The sequence below is a fragment of the Pseudophryne corroboree genome, chromosome 8 (genome assembly GCF_028390025.1).
Source record: "Pseudophryne corroboree isolate aPseCor3 chromosome 8, aPseCor3.hap2, whole genome shotgun sequence".
NCBI lineage: Eukaryota > Metazoa > Chordata > Amphibia > Anura > Myobatrachidae > Pseudophryne > Pseudophryne corroboree.
In genome coordinates this window covers 72,539,741-72,556,976 of record NC_086451.1, presented here as the reverse complement: position 1 = coordinate 72,556,976, position 17,236 = coordinate 72,539,741, and the positions used below count along the sequence as shown (strand labels likewise).

The 17,236-nt window shown below is 47.7% G+C and overlaps 1 protein-coding gene across 4 annotated transcripts in view; it reads left to right on the top strand.

The window, feature by feature from the left end:
- AK1 (adenylate kinase 1) overlaps positions 1-17,236 on the top strand; it is a 162,661-nt gene that overhangs the window by 119,364 nt on the left and 26,061 nt on the right. For 3 of the 4 annotated variants that reach the window (XM_063936644.1, XM_063936646.1, XM_063936647.1), the window contains 2 exons: positions 4,281-4,320; positions 10,730-10,765. In XM_063936644.1, coding sequence (XP_063792714.1) covers positions 4,281-4,320; positions 10,730-10,765 — 76 coding nt within the window. Of the gene's footprint in view, positions 1-4,280; positions 4,321-6,240; positions 6,434-10,729; positions 10,766-17,236 lie in introns of those variants that run through there. The other variant, XM_063936645.1, reaches the window with a different exon arrangement.

The following is a 17,236-nucleotide window of genomic DNA, read 5'->3' as shown; positions in this document are numbered from 1 at the left end:
CAGTAACATATTCAGTAACACAGACGCTTCATTCATCATTCGCACTGACAGTGATTGTGTGACAGCTTCGTAGATGTTACTACAACAATTCAGCATATCTCAGTCACCCTTCACCTCCAAAAGTTGTCCAAGCCAGCGCCCCAGAGGCAAAGAAATAAAATATGTAACCGCACAAGGTTTCTAAAGTGTTTATTTTTTATCAAAGGTTTTTTTTTGGTGATTATTAAATTCTCTCATACACAGGTCCATTTTGACAACAAAATATAATCAGATAGATAGTATATAACAAATAGACAGTGTTACTGCAGGTGTTGCCTGCTATATGCAATACCTTTAATGCAATGTAAACAGTTGGGGTTAAAGCTAAAAACAGCAAGTAACTGTGCTCCTGGACAAACCATGGGGGTCATTCTCAGGGGCGGATCCAGGAAAAAATGACAGGGGGGGCACCTTGTGCATGCCGAAGGCGTGCGGTCCATGAAGGTGTGCGTGGCCTCACAACAAGGGCATGACCTAGCAACAGGGGTCATAGCCTCAAAGGGAACATCGTATTCGTAAGACGGGAAGAGGGTGACACTTTGGAGAGGCAGCGGGTGACACAAGAGAGAGGGTGATGGGTTTATAGTGACGCAGGGGAGAGGCAGTGGATGAAGGAAACATAGTGGGAGACGGAGAGGCAGTGGGTGACAGAGAGAGGGTGACAGTGAGAGGCAGAGTGGGTAACACCGGGGAAAGGGTGACGAGGAAAAAGTGGGTGATGCCAGGGGGAGGTGGCAGTGGGTAACAAGGAGAGGGGGACAGGGAGAGGCAGTGGGTACCTAAGGTCTCTGTAGGAGTAAGAGGGAGTAGTGAGACATTTGTAGTGAGGTTTACAGAGGCATGAAGGGAAAGATTCACTGGGGAAACAAACATTATAGCACACGGTATGAGCCGAAATTCACATTATAGCACACGGTATGAGCCGAAATTCACATTATAGCACACGGTATGAGCCGAAATTCACATTATAGCACATAGTATGAGACAAAATTCACATTATAGCACACAGTATGAGCCGAAATTCACATTATACCACACTTTATGAGCCGAAATTCACATTATACCACACAGTATGAGCCGAAATTCACATTATAGCACATAGTATGAGACAAAATTCACATTATAGCACACAGTATGAGCCGAAATTCACATTATACCACACGTTATGAGCCGAAATTCACATTATACCACACAGTATGAGCCTAAATTCACATTATACCACACAGTATGAGCCTAAATTCACATTATACCATACGGTATGAGCTGAAATTCACATTATAGCACACAATATGAGCCGAGATTCACATTATACCACACGGTTTGAGCCGAAATTCACATTATAGCACACAGTATGAGACGAAATTCACATTATAGCACACGGTATGAGCCAAAATTCACATTATGCCGCTGAGGAGTGAAAACGCTGTCACCACCATGTGCTACCTCTCAAGCAACCCCACCACGCAAGAAGAACATCCTGAGAGGAGCCGCTACCTCTGCCAGCAGCCAGCCTCTAAATGGATGGTGGCCGCTGCTGCAGCCACGTCGGAGTCTCACACTGTCTAAGGCTGAGCTCCGGGCAGTACTGGTATATATCAAGATCAACCAGAATCCGTTGGTATCCTAAGTGAACAGGATTTTCCTGCCAGTTTGTGATATTAACCCCCGCTGCTCCTCAGGGTAAAGTGTCCGCAAACAACAGTGTGGTGGTGTGTACCTTTGACTCCCTTGAAGGTGGTCCAGTTGCCAGGCTCTGGTGGTACAATCACTTGTTCACGTCTTGGATAGGTTTACGAAGTCCGCCGGTGAAGCTCCTGTACAAGCCGCTATTAGCGCTAAGCGGCACTGTTCGGGATCAATGAGATCTGTGATCACAGCCTAACCGTCCCCAGATCACAGATCTCATTGATCCCGAACAGTGCCGCTTAGCGCTAATAGCGGCTTGTACGGAAACTTCGACGGCGGACTCCGTTAACCTGTCCAAGATGTGAACAAGTGATTGTTTGTTTAAAGTGCCAGACATGACAGGCCCGCGTGCCCCCCCACTGTTCATTCTGACCTGATCGCACGCTGCAGTTTTTCGCAGCGTAGCGATTGGGTCAGAACTGCGCATGCGCCGACGCCGCAGTGCCCTGGCGCATGGCCGCCCGTCGCTGCACTACGATCGCCTCTGTCTGATTGACAGGGGCGAAACGGCGGCGTTTGGCCGCCGTTTCGTGGGCACGGTCTGGCCAACGCAGGCGTAGCCGGACCGTGCGGGGAGTGGCCTGCAGCCACTGTGGGCCGGGGAGCGATGAGTAGCTCCCGGCCGGCACGCTAAAGCTGCGCTGGTCGGGAGCTACTCTTGAAGTGCAAAGGCATCGCCGCTGTGCGATGTCTTTGCACTTCTGCGGGGGGGGGCGGCACTGACATGCGGGGCGGACTAGCCCTGTGCTGGGTGTCCCCCCGCATGTGTGAGTTCATGATCGTAGCTGTGCTAAATCAACTCGGAATGACCCCCCATGTTACAATACAAGGGGGGCTTATCAGGGGCGCTTTAAGAGAGGAGGAGGCCCGAGTGCAGCCTCCTCCGTTCGGGCCCCCTCCTCTCTGCCGGCAGCGCTGAGAGTCTGAGCACTAGAGCGCTCAGACTCTACTGCGCATGCGCAGATCTCCGGGAAAATGGCTGCTGGGCCATTTTCACAGTTTTAATACCGCCGTGGACGTCGCCGCGGGACTCCGGAGGGGTGAGTATTTAGAAAATGGGTGCAGCGTGTGCGGTGGGGGCCCCCTCTGGACTCAGGGGCCCGTGTGCACCACACACACTGCACCCATTATAGAAACGCCAGTGGTGTTTATACATAAAGCCCTTTATTATTTTTGCATGCAGGGTAAATATTGGCTGCTTTTGCATGTACTGTAACCCACAAATGTTGGACAGCCTTATTCTTACACTGCAGTCTAGATCAAAATCTCTCTTGACTCTCACATACTGGGCTAGATGTATAAAACTGACCTCTTCAATCGATAACTGCCGGTCCTTCTTCACCGCATTATCGCTATGAACCGGGCACTTGTATCGTCCAAATGTATTATGTTCCCCTGAGCTGTTAATGGAGTGCGTTATATATGACCTTTCCGGTGACCTGCGTGCTCCCTCTTCGGCGCTCCTTCTATGCACCGGCTGCTGTACTGCGCATGCGTCGGCTGTAAGTTCCAGCGAGTTCATCGCTGTCTGTCCCTTCAGCCGGCTCCCTGGGCATGTGCGAGACGTGGCAAGTCTTGCGAGATTATCTCTGAAGCCCGGAGTTGGCATCCACCACAGCCAGGGACAGCTCTGTGGCATCACCACCTGCAGCTGTCGAAAATCGATATCTGCAGGTGTCGGAACGGTCAGTTCTTACATTGCCCTCACATATTGGCGTGCTGTCTTTAAGATAGCAGCGCCGATATGGACAGGTGTGCATTGTGCCCCTGTCACTGCACATAACGAGCGCTGATACCACTTCCCTCTCATATCGACTGTTCTTACATTTACCCCACTGTATTTACCCCACCTGCGGTATAACCAGGGCCAGATTAACAATGGGGTGGATGGGGCCAAAGCTCCAGGCCTCCACATAAAAATAGGTCCATCATCATGGCTGCATGACGATCATTAGGCAACAGCTGGCCACATGGCCTGCCATGAAGCATAACTATTAAGATTGTATTTCTATTCTTCTCACATTTATGCATTTTTTAATATATTTTTACATATTTCGGGAGACATTGGAGCTGATAGTGTAGGGGGTGTACATGCCCTTATGGCTCTGGCCACACCCACACAGCACTGATCACACCTCCCATTTCTCAAAATAGGCCCTTGAATATTTTCAGCTCCAGGCCCATGTGGCTGTTGCTTTCATTCCCATTGAAGACAGTGGAGTGATCTATAAGTAGGCTTACCATACTATCCCTTACAATTGGGACACTCATGAATTACACAGGTTTTCTAACTGCTTAATACCAGGTGACATGCAGCCTTGAAGTCAGCAGCCACAGAACCTGTGTAATTCGTGAGTGTCTTGGTTTAAAGGGATAGTATGGAAAGCCTGTCTAAGATTATCTACCGTACATTCTGACCGTATGCACATAATTATCTATGACCGTAGTGGGTATCGGTCCTTAAAGTGTATGGCAAAATATTACGATCAGTACACTGAGGAAAGATATAGCAAGAAATATCCGGAATAACCTTTTTCTTTTATTTCCCTTTCCAGACAGAGGTTACCTACAGCCCAAATCCCACAGAAATGGCAGGTAAGGCCGTAGCGCTCACCCATGCTTCCTGTTTCTGACTGTCTGTCTGCTCCATTTTGGATCTATCACTGCCTCCTTTTCCCAATGACACCACAAAATGTCCTCCCGCTTTAAATGGGAAGAAGAGTAACGTTGTATTTCAAGGTGAAATTTCACATGATTACTAGTGACATTTTTTTAATCTATAATCTTTTTAATAAATACAATGCTGTAACTGAAGTAGAAAACCTTTATCGACTCAGTGCTTTGTACAGTAAAATGAAGCTAACTACAAAATGGCTGCCACCACTGTGAGATGGCTATTGGTGCAGTTCAGTTAGTTATGTGTATTATACCCTTTTCAAACCTGGGATATTGCATGTGAGCCCAGGTTGTGGCGCAGTTTGAAAGGGGCCAGTTGAAATAATCCGGGTTGAGCGACCTGGTATTTCAACTCAGGTAGCGAACAGGTTTGAACACGTGTTCGACGCGGCTTGCTGTGCGTTGTGAATGGGTAAGGCAGGCCGATGCCACCTGGGACCCGTTCATACCATAGGAAGAGGCTTTGCTAGGAGATCATATCATCTCCAAGTGCCACCTTCGCATGCGTCAACGGTGACGTCACCAACCCAGCATATTGCCGTGTCGGGTCGTCTGTCTGAAAGGTGTCTCGCTTAGTCGCGCCAGGAAAGGAACAGTGTACAAATCTCGGGTGTGACTCGGCAATAGCCATCTGAAAGCAGTATTACTTAGCAGAGGCCAATAAATATGGGTATTGTACTGAATAAACACTCTCCACCCTACATTATACAGCAGGGGAATGTGGTATTCCTACAGTACATAGACTACACTGAGCAGAGTCTGATTGCTGTACTCTGAGGTCAGGAAGAATGTCGGAGGCGCTATTTATAAATGTGTAACCATATGGTACGGCAACATGTGTTACTTAAAATACAGTGGTAGCAAACTGACACATACAGTTGCATGTGTAAGTATGGCAAAACTGTTCCTGGGGGGGAGAGGTATCAAGTCTGAGAAGTTGAGGTATCAAGAGTGGAGAAGTTGCCCATAGAAACCAATCATATTGCATTTATCAAGTACATTCTATAAAATAATAGGGAGACGCTGGTTGCTGTGAGCAACTTTGCGACTTGTCCACTTCTCCACTCTTTTGAAGGCTTGTTACATCTCCCCCTGTGTCATACAGTGTGTGAGGTCATCAGTGAGAGAGCATACATGTAAGAGCAGAGCCGCAACTAGGGGGGAGCTAATGGGACATGTGTCCCGGGTGCAGTATATGAGGGGGCGCCGGGGAGTTACAGAGGAGCATTGTTTAAGCATTGTTTTTTTGTGTATTTTTTACCGGCAGTGCTGTGCTGCATCAGTGAGACAGCAGACGGCTCCCAGAGCAGTGTCTCTGGGTGGGCATGTGATGCTTAGGGTAGTTGGGGCACATAGGGAAATATTGTTCAATAGTATCCCCTTCTTAAAAATTTTTTTTATAATCTTATTATTTTAGTCTGCCATGGTTTGTTTGTTTTGCTTCTTCTTCTTCTTCTTGGTTTTTTTTTTTTTCCGGGGAGGGGGGGTGGTTGGGGGGCAAATGACTGCCTTGCCCCGGGTGATGAAAATTCTAGTTTCGGCCCTGGTAAGGGGCTTGTAACAAAGGGAGAGTGTACAGTAGTTTAATAAATGTGTGTACAGCTCCATAATGGGCTCAGTAATAGCAGACTCAGTGGCTGGTGACAATGTCATGCCTTGTTATCATTGTTTACCGTTGGTCTCGGTAACGGTTCATAGGGCTGCACGTAAGTGTTGGCAGATGTCTCCTGGACAACAGGCAGCCTGCCACTGACCACACGGACCAGCCCTAGGGAGGAGGAGAGTGGTTGCTAAAACAGCAGTTGTCTAACATTTCAACTTTCTCCCAGATCTTATGAGACCAAAAAAATCAGAATAAGTGACAATCTGCTATGTTAGAGCCAGATTACTAGCGTGTGTAAGACCTGAGCTGTAGGGTGAATCAGAGACCGGCAGCTAACGCTGTACTGAGATTACAGTCAGACAATGGGAGCGGATTGCTCGCGCTGCCGGGGTCGGACGGCCAAAACGTCTCCACATACACCTGGAATAGGTAACTAACAGTCTGCGCAGACGTCTCCGTTATCTTGCTCTCGTTTATATAGTATTTTCCTGTCACCTTCACCTGAGTCTTACATAGGTTGTAGATTGATTTTTTTTTTTACGGTTGGTTCTTTTATCTGTTTCTGAGGAATGTGATTGTGGTAGAATATTTATAGTAAGTGAGATACGGTGCTTGTGTGAAGTTTTATAAAGTGTCGCAGTTGTGTATTTGGATAAAATGTTTGTTGTAGCTATCAGGGCTTCCAGATATTTATTGATCAGCGTATCAGTCACAACGCAATGCGACTAGGATGCACAAGGAGACTGTGCTGTTTTATTTGCTATATGACACTTTTGTATCTGTGTGCGGCTGAGTCTCTGTGGGGCCCATTTAGCAGTAGTCGCATATTCAGTGCAGTCTGGGTGTGATATTGGCACTCAGAAATGCATTGCAGTATGATATTATAATGAGGGGATGTATCATCGGGCACCCGCAGGGTCAGGCGGCCCATCCCTGCAATGTGCTCAGTGAGCTGCCAGTGCTCCTGTACAGTCCCGCTGACCGCATGTGCAGAGTGGCCATTTCCGTGGAGGGTTCCAGGCGAACCTCTGGAACTACATTTGCGGTGTGTAGCCCATGGGCTACAGCGGGCTAACGTCAACTTCAGAAATTGGTAAATCTGACTTTATCTGGACTCTGGGTCGACAGCACTTAGGTTGACACACCTTAGGTCGATGCCAATTGGTCAACAGTGACTAGGACAAAACCAGAAATAGGTAGACACGGCCATTAGGTCGACATGAGTTTTTCACATTAAAAAAACCCCCAAAAACATTTTCATACTTTACGATTCACGTGGACTACAATTGGGAACGTTAACCTTGCCCAAAGCGCGAGCCATGCGAGGGACACGGTGCACTAACTGGGGTTCCCGGTCACTGGGAGTCATTCCGAGTTGATCGCAGCCGGCAACTTTTTGCTACTGGTGCGATCAACTAATCTCCGCCTATGGAGGAGTGTATTTTAGCTTAGCAGGGCTGCGTTCGCTTGTGCAGCCCTGCTTAGCTAAAAAAAGTTTTGTGCAGTGGAAGAGATCCAGCGACGTTCCTCCCGGCTTTGACATCAGACATCCGCCCTCCGTTTGCCTGGACACGCCTGCATTCGGACGACCACTCCTAGAAAACGGCATCCAACAGTGAGTATCCGCCCAGGAACGCCTCTCCGCTGTCAATCTTCTTGCAATCGGCGCTGCATCTTCTTTTTTTGCTGTGTTCGTCGTTGGCTGGCGACCCACGTCGCCGGGCACCGACACGCGTGTGCAATGCGCAGTTCCGACCCGTTCGCACCGCAGCGAAGAACCGCTGCATGTGAAAGGGTCGGAATGACCCCCACTGTACGAAGAAAACGACACAAAAAAACATTAAAAACTCATGTCAACCTTTTTTCCATGTCGATCTTGTTCATGTTGACCTAATGGCCGTGTCGACCTATTTCCTGTGTCAACCTACTCACTGTCGACTTAATGTGTGTCGACATAGACACTGTCGACCCTGAGTCCCATACCCAATCTGGCAGCATCACATCCCCCATATAAATCTATGTGTCAGGGGCATAACCAGAACTTTGTGGGCCCCATAGCAACATATTGAAGGGGCCTCTGTCCCAATGACAGCAGTTTTTTATGCCCCATAATAGTGCCCTAGTTAATTTTCTGAACCATAGTAGTGCCCTAGGTAATATTATGCCCCATAGTAGTGCCCTAGGTAATATTATGCCCCATAGTAGTGCCCTAGATTCTTTTCTGAACCATAGTAGTGCCCTAGGTAATATTATGCCACATAGTAGTGCCCTAGTTTATTTTATGAACCATTATAGTGTGGTTCCTTAGTTTACATAATGTCACATTGTAGGGCTGCCAGTATACATTATGCCACACAGTATTTCCAATTCACATTATGACATACAGTGCCCCCATTTCATATTATGCCATGTTACAGTGCCTCCTTGTTCATACTGTGCCACATTAGAGTGTGCTCCAGTTCAAATGATGCCACTTTATAGTGCCCCAGTTCATATTATGCTACACTCTAGTGCCTTCATTTCATATTGTGCCACATTAGAGTGCCCCAGTTCTTATTATGTAACATTATAGTGCCCTCCACATTACAATGAACAGATCAGATTATGTCACATTACAGTGCCCTCCAGTTCATACTGTGCCACTTTACAGTGCCCCTTTTCCATTATAACATCCACCACACTCTCCTCTCACTAAAAATGTCATGCCACACAATTCAGGCTGGGCAATGCATCAGACCCAGTTGTTTAGCAGGCACATCTGGGAAATTGGTATGCAACTTTATAACCTCAGCCCAGGTCCCCTTAAGCCTCTGGGCCAGATAGTAAATGGAACCCATTGCACCCACTATAGTTATGCCCATGCTATGGAGTATGCGGCTGCCGGCGGGAATGGAGTGAGCGCAGCAGGAATTGGAGATATCTGCTGCGGTCCCTCCTATATACATTCGGGGATTACTAACCCCCGCAAATATACAATGATAAATGGGTCCTTGAATCTGTATATGAAGTGTTACCATGTAGCAGTCGCAGCTTTTTTCTGCTTTGTAAACAGTCTCTGTCGCACCCGGGCCGAGTCAGGGGTGGCAGAGGATGTGTAGATATTACCAAAGTACAATAAGGGCATGTTATAGGTTCATGCTAATTGTAGCACATGATGGGGTAACAGGTTTTGCTCTTTGTAAACTAGCCTGATTGGGTCACATTTGAGGTTCTAGTCTAGCGCTGGAAATCTAAACTCTGGTGACATGTCCGTACAGGTGCAGTGTGGAAATACAGTGATTCTAATGATTAAACTGCCCATGTGGTGGCTGTGGTTATCTTGAATATGTTTGCAGCTGTCTTGGCACCAGTCTTCAGATGTGTCCTCTTATGTCTTTGTCCCGATGCGTTTCCATCACAGGCAGCAAGGCGTGGCATTGGGTATGGTAGCGGGAGCTTGTATACGCATCACAGGCAGCAAGGCGTGGCGTTGGGTATGGTAGCGGTAGCTTGTGTACGCATCACAGGCAGCAAGGCGTGACGTTGGGTATGGTAGCGGGAGCTTGTGTACGCATCACAGGCAGCAAGGCGTGACGTTGGGTATGGTAGCGGGAGCTTGTGTACGCATCACAGGCAGCAAGGCGTGGCGTTGGGTATGGTAGCGGTAGCTTGTGTACGCCGCATCACAGGCAGCAAGGCGTGGCGTTGGGTATGGTAGCGGGAGCTTGTGTACGCATCACAGGCAGCAAGGCGTGGCGTTGGGTATGGTAGCGGTAGCTTGTGTACGCATCACAGGCAGCAAGGCGATGCGTTGGGTATGGTAGCGGGAGTTTGTGTACGCATCACAGGCAGCAAGGCGTGACGTTGGGTATGGTAGCGGGAGCTTGTGTACGCATCACAGGCAGCAAGGCGTGACGTTGGGTATGGTAGCGGGAGCTTGTGTACGCATCACAGGCAGCAAGGCGTGACGTTGGGTATGGCAGCGGGAGCTTGTGTACTCATCACAGGCAGCAAGGCGTGACGTTGGGTATGGCAGCGGGAGCTTGTGTACGCATGCTCCCGCTACCTCCGTGCAGCACATTTAGCAGACAGCGGACAAGGTTGCAGGGTTGTTCCTGCTACATGTAAAGGTACGGGGAGACAGCAGGAGGCAAACAACACAGGTAACGGGAAGCTATTGTACGGACATCTTCACCATTTATGGTTTGAATGGAGGCATTAGACGCTGCGGGAGACTGCGCTGTACGCAGTGCGTATCATGGGAGGCAGTCAATTGACCGCCTGTCGGGATCCCAGCAGTCAGGATACCGATGCCGGAATCCCGACACCAGCTGAAATACCAGCGATCTGAGTCCTGACCGCCGGCTGGTGACCCCTCTTGGGTGGTGGTCCATGCCACCACCCGGAGGGGACGCCACCAGGCCCAAAGCGTGGCGAGCGCAGCGAGCCCACGAAGGGACACACTGCGCTCGCCCCCGGGATCCCAGCTGTCGGGCTCCCGGCGTCGGTCTCCTGACCACCGGGATCTCGTACTGATCCCCATATCATAGTGCCCATTCTAATATGTAGACAGCAAATACAAGGACCCATACTAATTAAAAACATCTAAGGGCACCTGCATTTTCCTTTGTTTCTATGTTCTATATATTGTATACACTACCTTCCATATTTATGACCTCACGGGAAGATAAGTCTCATGCTGACCTGCTGCTAATTTCCATTAAATTCCTATTTTTTTCTCCACAGAGAAATTAAAGAACAGTAAGATCGTATTCGTTGTGGGTGAGTACCAGTGGGGCCAATTGTCAGAAATATATTGGTGGATCATTTTTATAATGAATGTAACTTCTCGTATGTCTGTAAAACTACTCCTACTGTAGGGTAAAGCGCCTTTAACTTCTGCACCAAATACCCTCTAGTAAGTGCCCTTAATGTCCGTAAATGCATAATAAGCATTTCTTTATATTTATTAAAAATAAAAAAAATCACATAATATGGATGAAGAAGACACTATTATCCAATCAGCATAGCCTTTAGGTCAGGGGTGGGTAGACTTTTGTGACATGTAGTTTGGATGCACCCCACCCTCACAGACTGCTCATGACACTGTGTATCCTCTAACCACGGCAGGCAGCGGTTGTCACTTGTCAGTGAAGGGACACGCACATCTGGACACCAAGCAGCTGCGGTGGCCTCGCCAAGCACGTGGACACTGCAGCTTCAGGGCCTGATTGTCAGTTGCCATGAGTCCAGACAGCCCTGGATTGGTGTATGCATGGCTTTATGCATATAGTCACATCGCCCACTATTTATCCATCCACAGCTGCAACCATCATTAGTAACAGCACCTACTTAATGCTGAAACAGACGTCCCTTTGTCATGCACACAACTCTGAACAGGATGGAGCTCTGGCCTTACACCCACGACACTGCTGTGACACTCTCACGAGATGGTCCCCATGCGAACATCCACAGAGCAAAGACCATTTAACATCTTGTTTTTCAACTAATGCATTGAGTACTCACACGCCAGTTCTGTATTGGCTTATGTCAGTATGTACCGGCTGGATAATGACATGTCAAATTATATCTATGCACAGGAGGGTATATTAGAAAATACTTTTTTCCCTTTGTTGGTTGTTGTTGTTTTTTGTGGGGGGGTTTTTTTGGGATCTTTTATTGCACTTTTATTTATATATATACAGCATTACAAATTGAACATCCCAAGTCAACGCAGAAGCGCACGACTTGTACAAAAACATTAATTTACGGTCCACAAAAAGTGGGGACCCGGAATATTTTTCTTATGTGTGTAAGTGTTTCTACTTGTGTACACTGGGGTGTAACCACAACTTTGTGGGCCCCATAGCAACATTTTTAAGGGGTCCCTGTGCCATTCCTACTCCGCAGCAATGTTAATGTTCTACCCCATAGTTGTGCCCTAGTTTATTTTATGAACCATAGTAATGCCCTAGTTCACATTCTGTCACACTGTAGGGCTGCCAGACCAGTACACACTATATAACACAGTGCCCTCAATTCATATTATGACATACAGTGTCACCAGTTCATATTATGCCACACTATAGTATGTATATTTATATATATATATATATATATATATATATATATACAAAGGACAAAAACTGCGGCACTCAGGGTCTTTTGCTTGAAAAACATTGTTTTTCAAGCAAAAGACCCTGAGTGCCGCAGTTTTTGTCCTTTGTATCAGTATTCCTTCTGGGGGCACCAGGGCAGCTATACAAATAGAGGGAGTGCCGGTCTTTGGACTTTTGTATATATATATATATATATCCCAAATGGACTGGCACTCTCCTAACTAGAATCACTGACCTCGGTGCCTTCTGGGGTGATAATGCAGAGTTCCAAAAAAAGGCAGCGGCACTCGAGGGTTTAGAAAATAGAAAAACTTGTATTTAAAGACAATTACATGAAGCCGACGTTTCGGGGCTCACATGCCCCTTTGTCAAGGTGTGTAACAAGAGTGAGGTGTACAAACATACCTTATATCCCAGAGAAGCCCGCCAGTGCACAGTGCGCGGCCGGAGACGTGACAAGCCCGTCTAACTTCCGGTCGCGGCGTGATGACATCATTGCTGGTGCGTCTGTTGCGGTGGTAACCAAGACGCTGCTGCTCAATGTGCTGGACAATGCCGTGACACGTACAGTGCCTATAACAGACGTGTGTGAAAGAGAGTGGAGGAGTTGTAACCACATCACCTTGGAGACCCTCCACCAATAGAATACATGATTGAACAACACAGATCTGGGTCATATCAGAACTTTTAACGAGTATAAGGTCCAGACATTAATGGATACTGGTCACACCATGGTACGTGGATTACATGGGTCGGGAGTCAAAAACTAAAGATCACTCCTGTAACTGTTTAACAAACCTGACCAAACAGACTCTGTCTGATGATGCAGGTTTGCGCATGTGTTGATGGTACCCATGACTGAAGGGGTATAAACAAGACCTTTATGGTGTATACATATAAACCCCTGATGGGTAATGGTACCAGCGCCAATACCCATTATGTCTGGTGAAGGCCCAAAATGTGTTCCCCCTTATACTCATAAAAGGGACATGCATATTGTCAAGGATTGTTAATGCGAGGTACAGGGAGAACTGGCTACAGGCATTTGCAGGGAAAACAGGGAAAAACAGGGGGAGGAAAGGAGGAGGGGGGAGGGGTGGCGGGGTGGTGGGGAAGGGGAAGGGGGGCGGGGAATGGGGGTGGTAGGGAGGGAAGGATGGAAAGGGAGGAAAGAAGGAGAGGGATGGAAGGAACAAGGGCAAGGGGTGGGTAAAACATGCGTGCAGTCCTTCACTGGCTCATAAGAAAATGTTCCAGGAAAACTTCTCGTTCAGTCCCCCTGGACTGATAGTTCCTAATTCATAAATCCATTTGGACTCAATATGAAGTAACTTGCGGTCCCTGTCCCCTCCTCGTATGTTTCGCGGTACGTGGTCTATTATCTGGTGCTTGATGTCGTTCAATGAGTGGCCCATAAGAGCAAAATGTCTTGCCACGGGTTGTTCTGAGGGTTTGCCCATCAGAGCTTGCTTGATCGCGGATCTGTGGAGGGCCATCCTCTCTCTGAAAGTTCTAATGGATTTGCCCACGTACACCAAGTGGCATGGGCAGGTAAGAATATATACAATATGTGTGGTCGTGCAGGTCACAACTTGCTTAATTTGAAAGATCTTCTCTTTGTGGGGATGTTTAAAGGTCGACCCTACTATCATGTTGTTACAAGTGGTGCATTTAGGGCACCTGTAGCACCCCGGTGTTTTGGTGAGAAAGTTGGATGGCCTTTGTATCTCATTCTGGAATCCCGTGATATCAGAGTGCACGATAGTATCCCTTATGCTCTTGCCTCTGGAGAAGCAAAGCATGGGGCGTTTTTCTTTAAACACTGGAAGTTTCTTATCTGAGGCCACTATGGGCCATAAGGCCCTTGCTGCTCTCTGAATCACCGGGCTAGCAGTGTTAAAGGTATTGACGAATGGAATAACCGCTTTAGATTGCCGCGTCACCGGTATCAATAGGGTTTCTCTGGGAATGTCCATGACCTCTTTTTTCTGTAGTTGCAATTTCCGATGGTCATATCCCCGTTGGACGAATTTGCTCACCATATTCTCTAGTTCTTGATCCAAACTGGATCGGTCACTGATGATCCTGGAAGCCCTTATCATTTGTGATCTGGGGAGTCCATCCTTGAGGGGTTTCGGATGATGGCTGTTGGCCCTCAATAGGACATTCTTGTCCGTAGGTTTTGAATACAGACTAGTGTTTAATGTGCCATCCTTGATTGTTATCCATACATCCAAGTAGTTGAGGGACTCCCTACTGGTGGTGTAGGTGTATTTGATGGTAGAGGGTCTCTCATTAGCGTCTTTCATGAGTTGTTCAAACTTAATGGTTTCTCCAGTCCAGAGCAAGAACAGATCGTCAATATATCTGACGAACATCAGGATATGTTGGGCTATGGCCCTGTCGTCGAAAAACACTGTCTGCTCCTCTTGAAACATAAAGACGTTGGCGAACAATGGGGAGACATTGCTCCCCATCGCACACCCGGTCCTCTGACGAAAAAATCTGCCGTTGAACATAAAAAAATTCTTCTCCAATGTCAACGTAAGGAGTTGCATGAAGAGACCGATGTCAAGGGTGTCCATCTTCTCTTTAACAAGAAATTCCTTCATCACCTGTAGACCTTCTGTGTGCGGGATGCTCGTGTATAGACTCTTAACGTCTATCACGCACATTAGAGTCTCTGGGGGAACCTGTCCAATGCCGTTGATACGTTCTAAAAAGCTGGTGGTATCCTTGATGTAATTGTGGTGCTTAACTATCAACGGTTGCAGGATCCCATCAAGAAATATCGAGATAGGTTGAAAGATAGAGTCCCTTGCAGCGATTATCGGTCTGCCCGGTGGTGCTGTGGCACTCTTGTGGATCTTAGGTACCACAAAGAAGATCGGCACCAGTGGATGATCCTGTTTGAGAACTTCACACATTCTTCCGGATAATAGCCCATTCGCTTTGGCCTGATCCAAAAGGAGCGCCAATTCACGTTGATATTCGACGGTCGGGTCATGCATCAATTCCTCATACGTATCGGGCTCCGCCAGTTGTCCCTCAATTTCTTTGATGTAATCAGAGAGGTTGAGGATGACCAGTCCTCCCCCCTTGTCCGCTGGACGAAAGATGACATCACGGTATGCCTACAGTTGTCTAAGAGCCGCCTGTTCGGCCCTGGTGAGGTTCCGGTGCACTGTCGGTGAGGCTGCTGTATATTTGATGACCGAGTCGTCCAAGAGTCTTGTGAACGATTGGATGGAGGGGTTGGATGATGGGGGGTCAAAAGTTGATTTATGTCGAGTGTGGTAAAATTTGTCAAGTGCTGACTCATTTGTTTTGTCCTGCGTATTGGAATTTTGAAAATGTTCCTGCAATCTCTGCTTCCGCGAGAAGCGATGCAAATCGACTTGCCACTGGAAACTATTAAACGGGTTTGTCGGTACGAATGAAAGACCCTTCTCCAGAACTCTCAGTTCTATATCCGAGAAGGATCTATCAGACAGATTGAAGATTAGGGATTCTTGTTGGCCGTGCGCCCTTTTGATCCGCGCGCACTGCTTACCCCGGCGGGTGGGCGTCCCCTTCTGCCTTTCTCTACGGGGGTTTCCACTGGTGTCCCTAAAGGGACTGACTGCGCCCTGGATGACCCCTCTGAGTCTAAGACGGCACTCTCACTGTCGCTGTTGGACGTGCCGGCGGTGTACGATTTTTGCTCCCGTCTTCGTCGCCAGCTTTGTCTGCCTTTAGGGTTATAGGTGGTATTTTGACCCCCTTCTCCTCCCATCAGCCATCTATATACCTTATTAAGGTCATAGTCTTCCTTGACTATCTGATGTTTATTGCGCTTAAATTTAATGAGGTCTCTTCTATATTCCTCACATTGCTTTTGGAGTTTCATGAGCCAATCATGATTAGAGTCAGCCTGCAGGACGGACTTGTGTTCAGACTCAATCTTAGTGATCTTGTCCCTAGTGTGCCTTAATTCACGGCCCGCCTTCTCCACCACTAGCAGGATTAGGTCGAGGCTGCACTTGTTGAGTATGCCAACCCATTTTTTACAGAACTCTGGGTTGTACCGGCCAATGGTGGGGACGTTCCTCACTCTGAACCCCCTGGGTATCAGTTTTTCACGGTGGTACTCCGACAGTGAGATTCCATGTAATAGGTAGTCGCATTCGCGACGCTTCAGCTTAAACAATTGATGGTATACATCCTCAATTCCCCCTGCACATTCCGTTGCTCCTAGTTTCTCCTTGAATCGGAGACGTTCCGCGTCATCGTCCGTAAAGCTGAACGATTCTCCCAAAACCGATTGCATCCCTCTGCACCCTGGTATATCATCGTCATGTCTCGGGGTGGATGAAGCCTCCATGTTCGGAGAATGTGGATGCTCCTGTAGAAAGTGCTGGTGCAATAGGAAAGTGGTCAAAACGGTGTGTGTGACTGGAAAACTCCACCAAGTCAAAGGGTGCGGCAGAATACTCTGTGGTTGAAAAAGTCTCAAAGAGGGGGAGGTGCCTCGACCCCTGCTGGCAGGCAGGTGTTACCTGCTCTCGCCAAAATGTATATATCCCAAATGGACTGGCACTCTCCTAACTAGAATCACTGACCTCGGTGCCTTCTGGGGTGATAATGCAGAGTTCCAAAAAAAGGCAGCGGCACCACAATTACATCAAGGATACCACCAGCTTTTTAGAACGTATCAACGGCATTGGACAGGTTCCCCCAGAGACTCTAATGTGCGTGATAGACGTTAAGAGTCTATACACGAGCATCCCGCACACAGAAGGTCTACAGGTGATGAAGGAATTTCTTGTTAAAGAGAAGATGGACACCCTTGACATCGGTCTCTTCATGCAACTCCTTACGTTGACATTGGAGAAGAATTTTTTTATGTTCAACGGCAGATTTTTTCGTCAGGACCGGGTGTGCGATGGGGAGCAATGTCTCCCTATCGTTCGCCAACGTCTTTATGTTTCAAGAGGAGCAGACAGTGTTTTTCGACGACAGGGCCATAGCCCAACATATCCTGATGTTCGTCAGATATATTGACGATCTGTTCTTGCTCTGGACTGGAGAAACCATTAAGTTTGAACAACTCATGAAAGACGCTAATGAGAGACCCTCTACCATCAAATACACC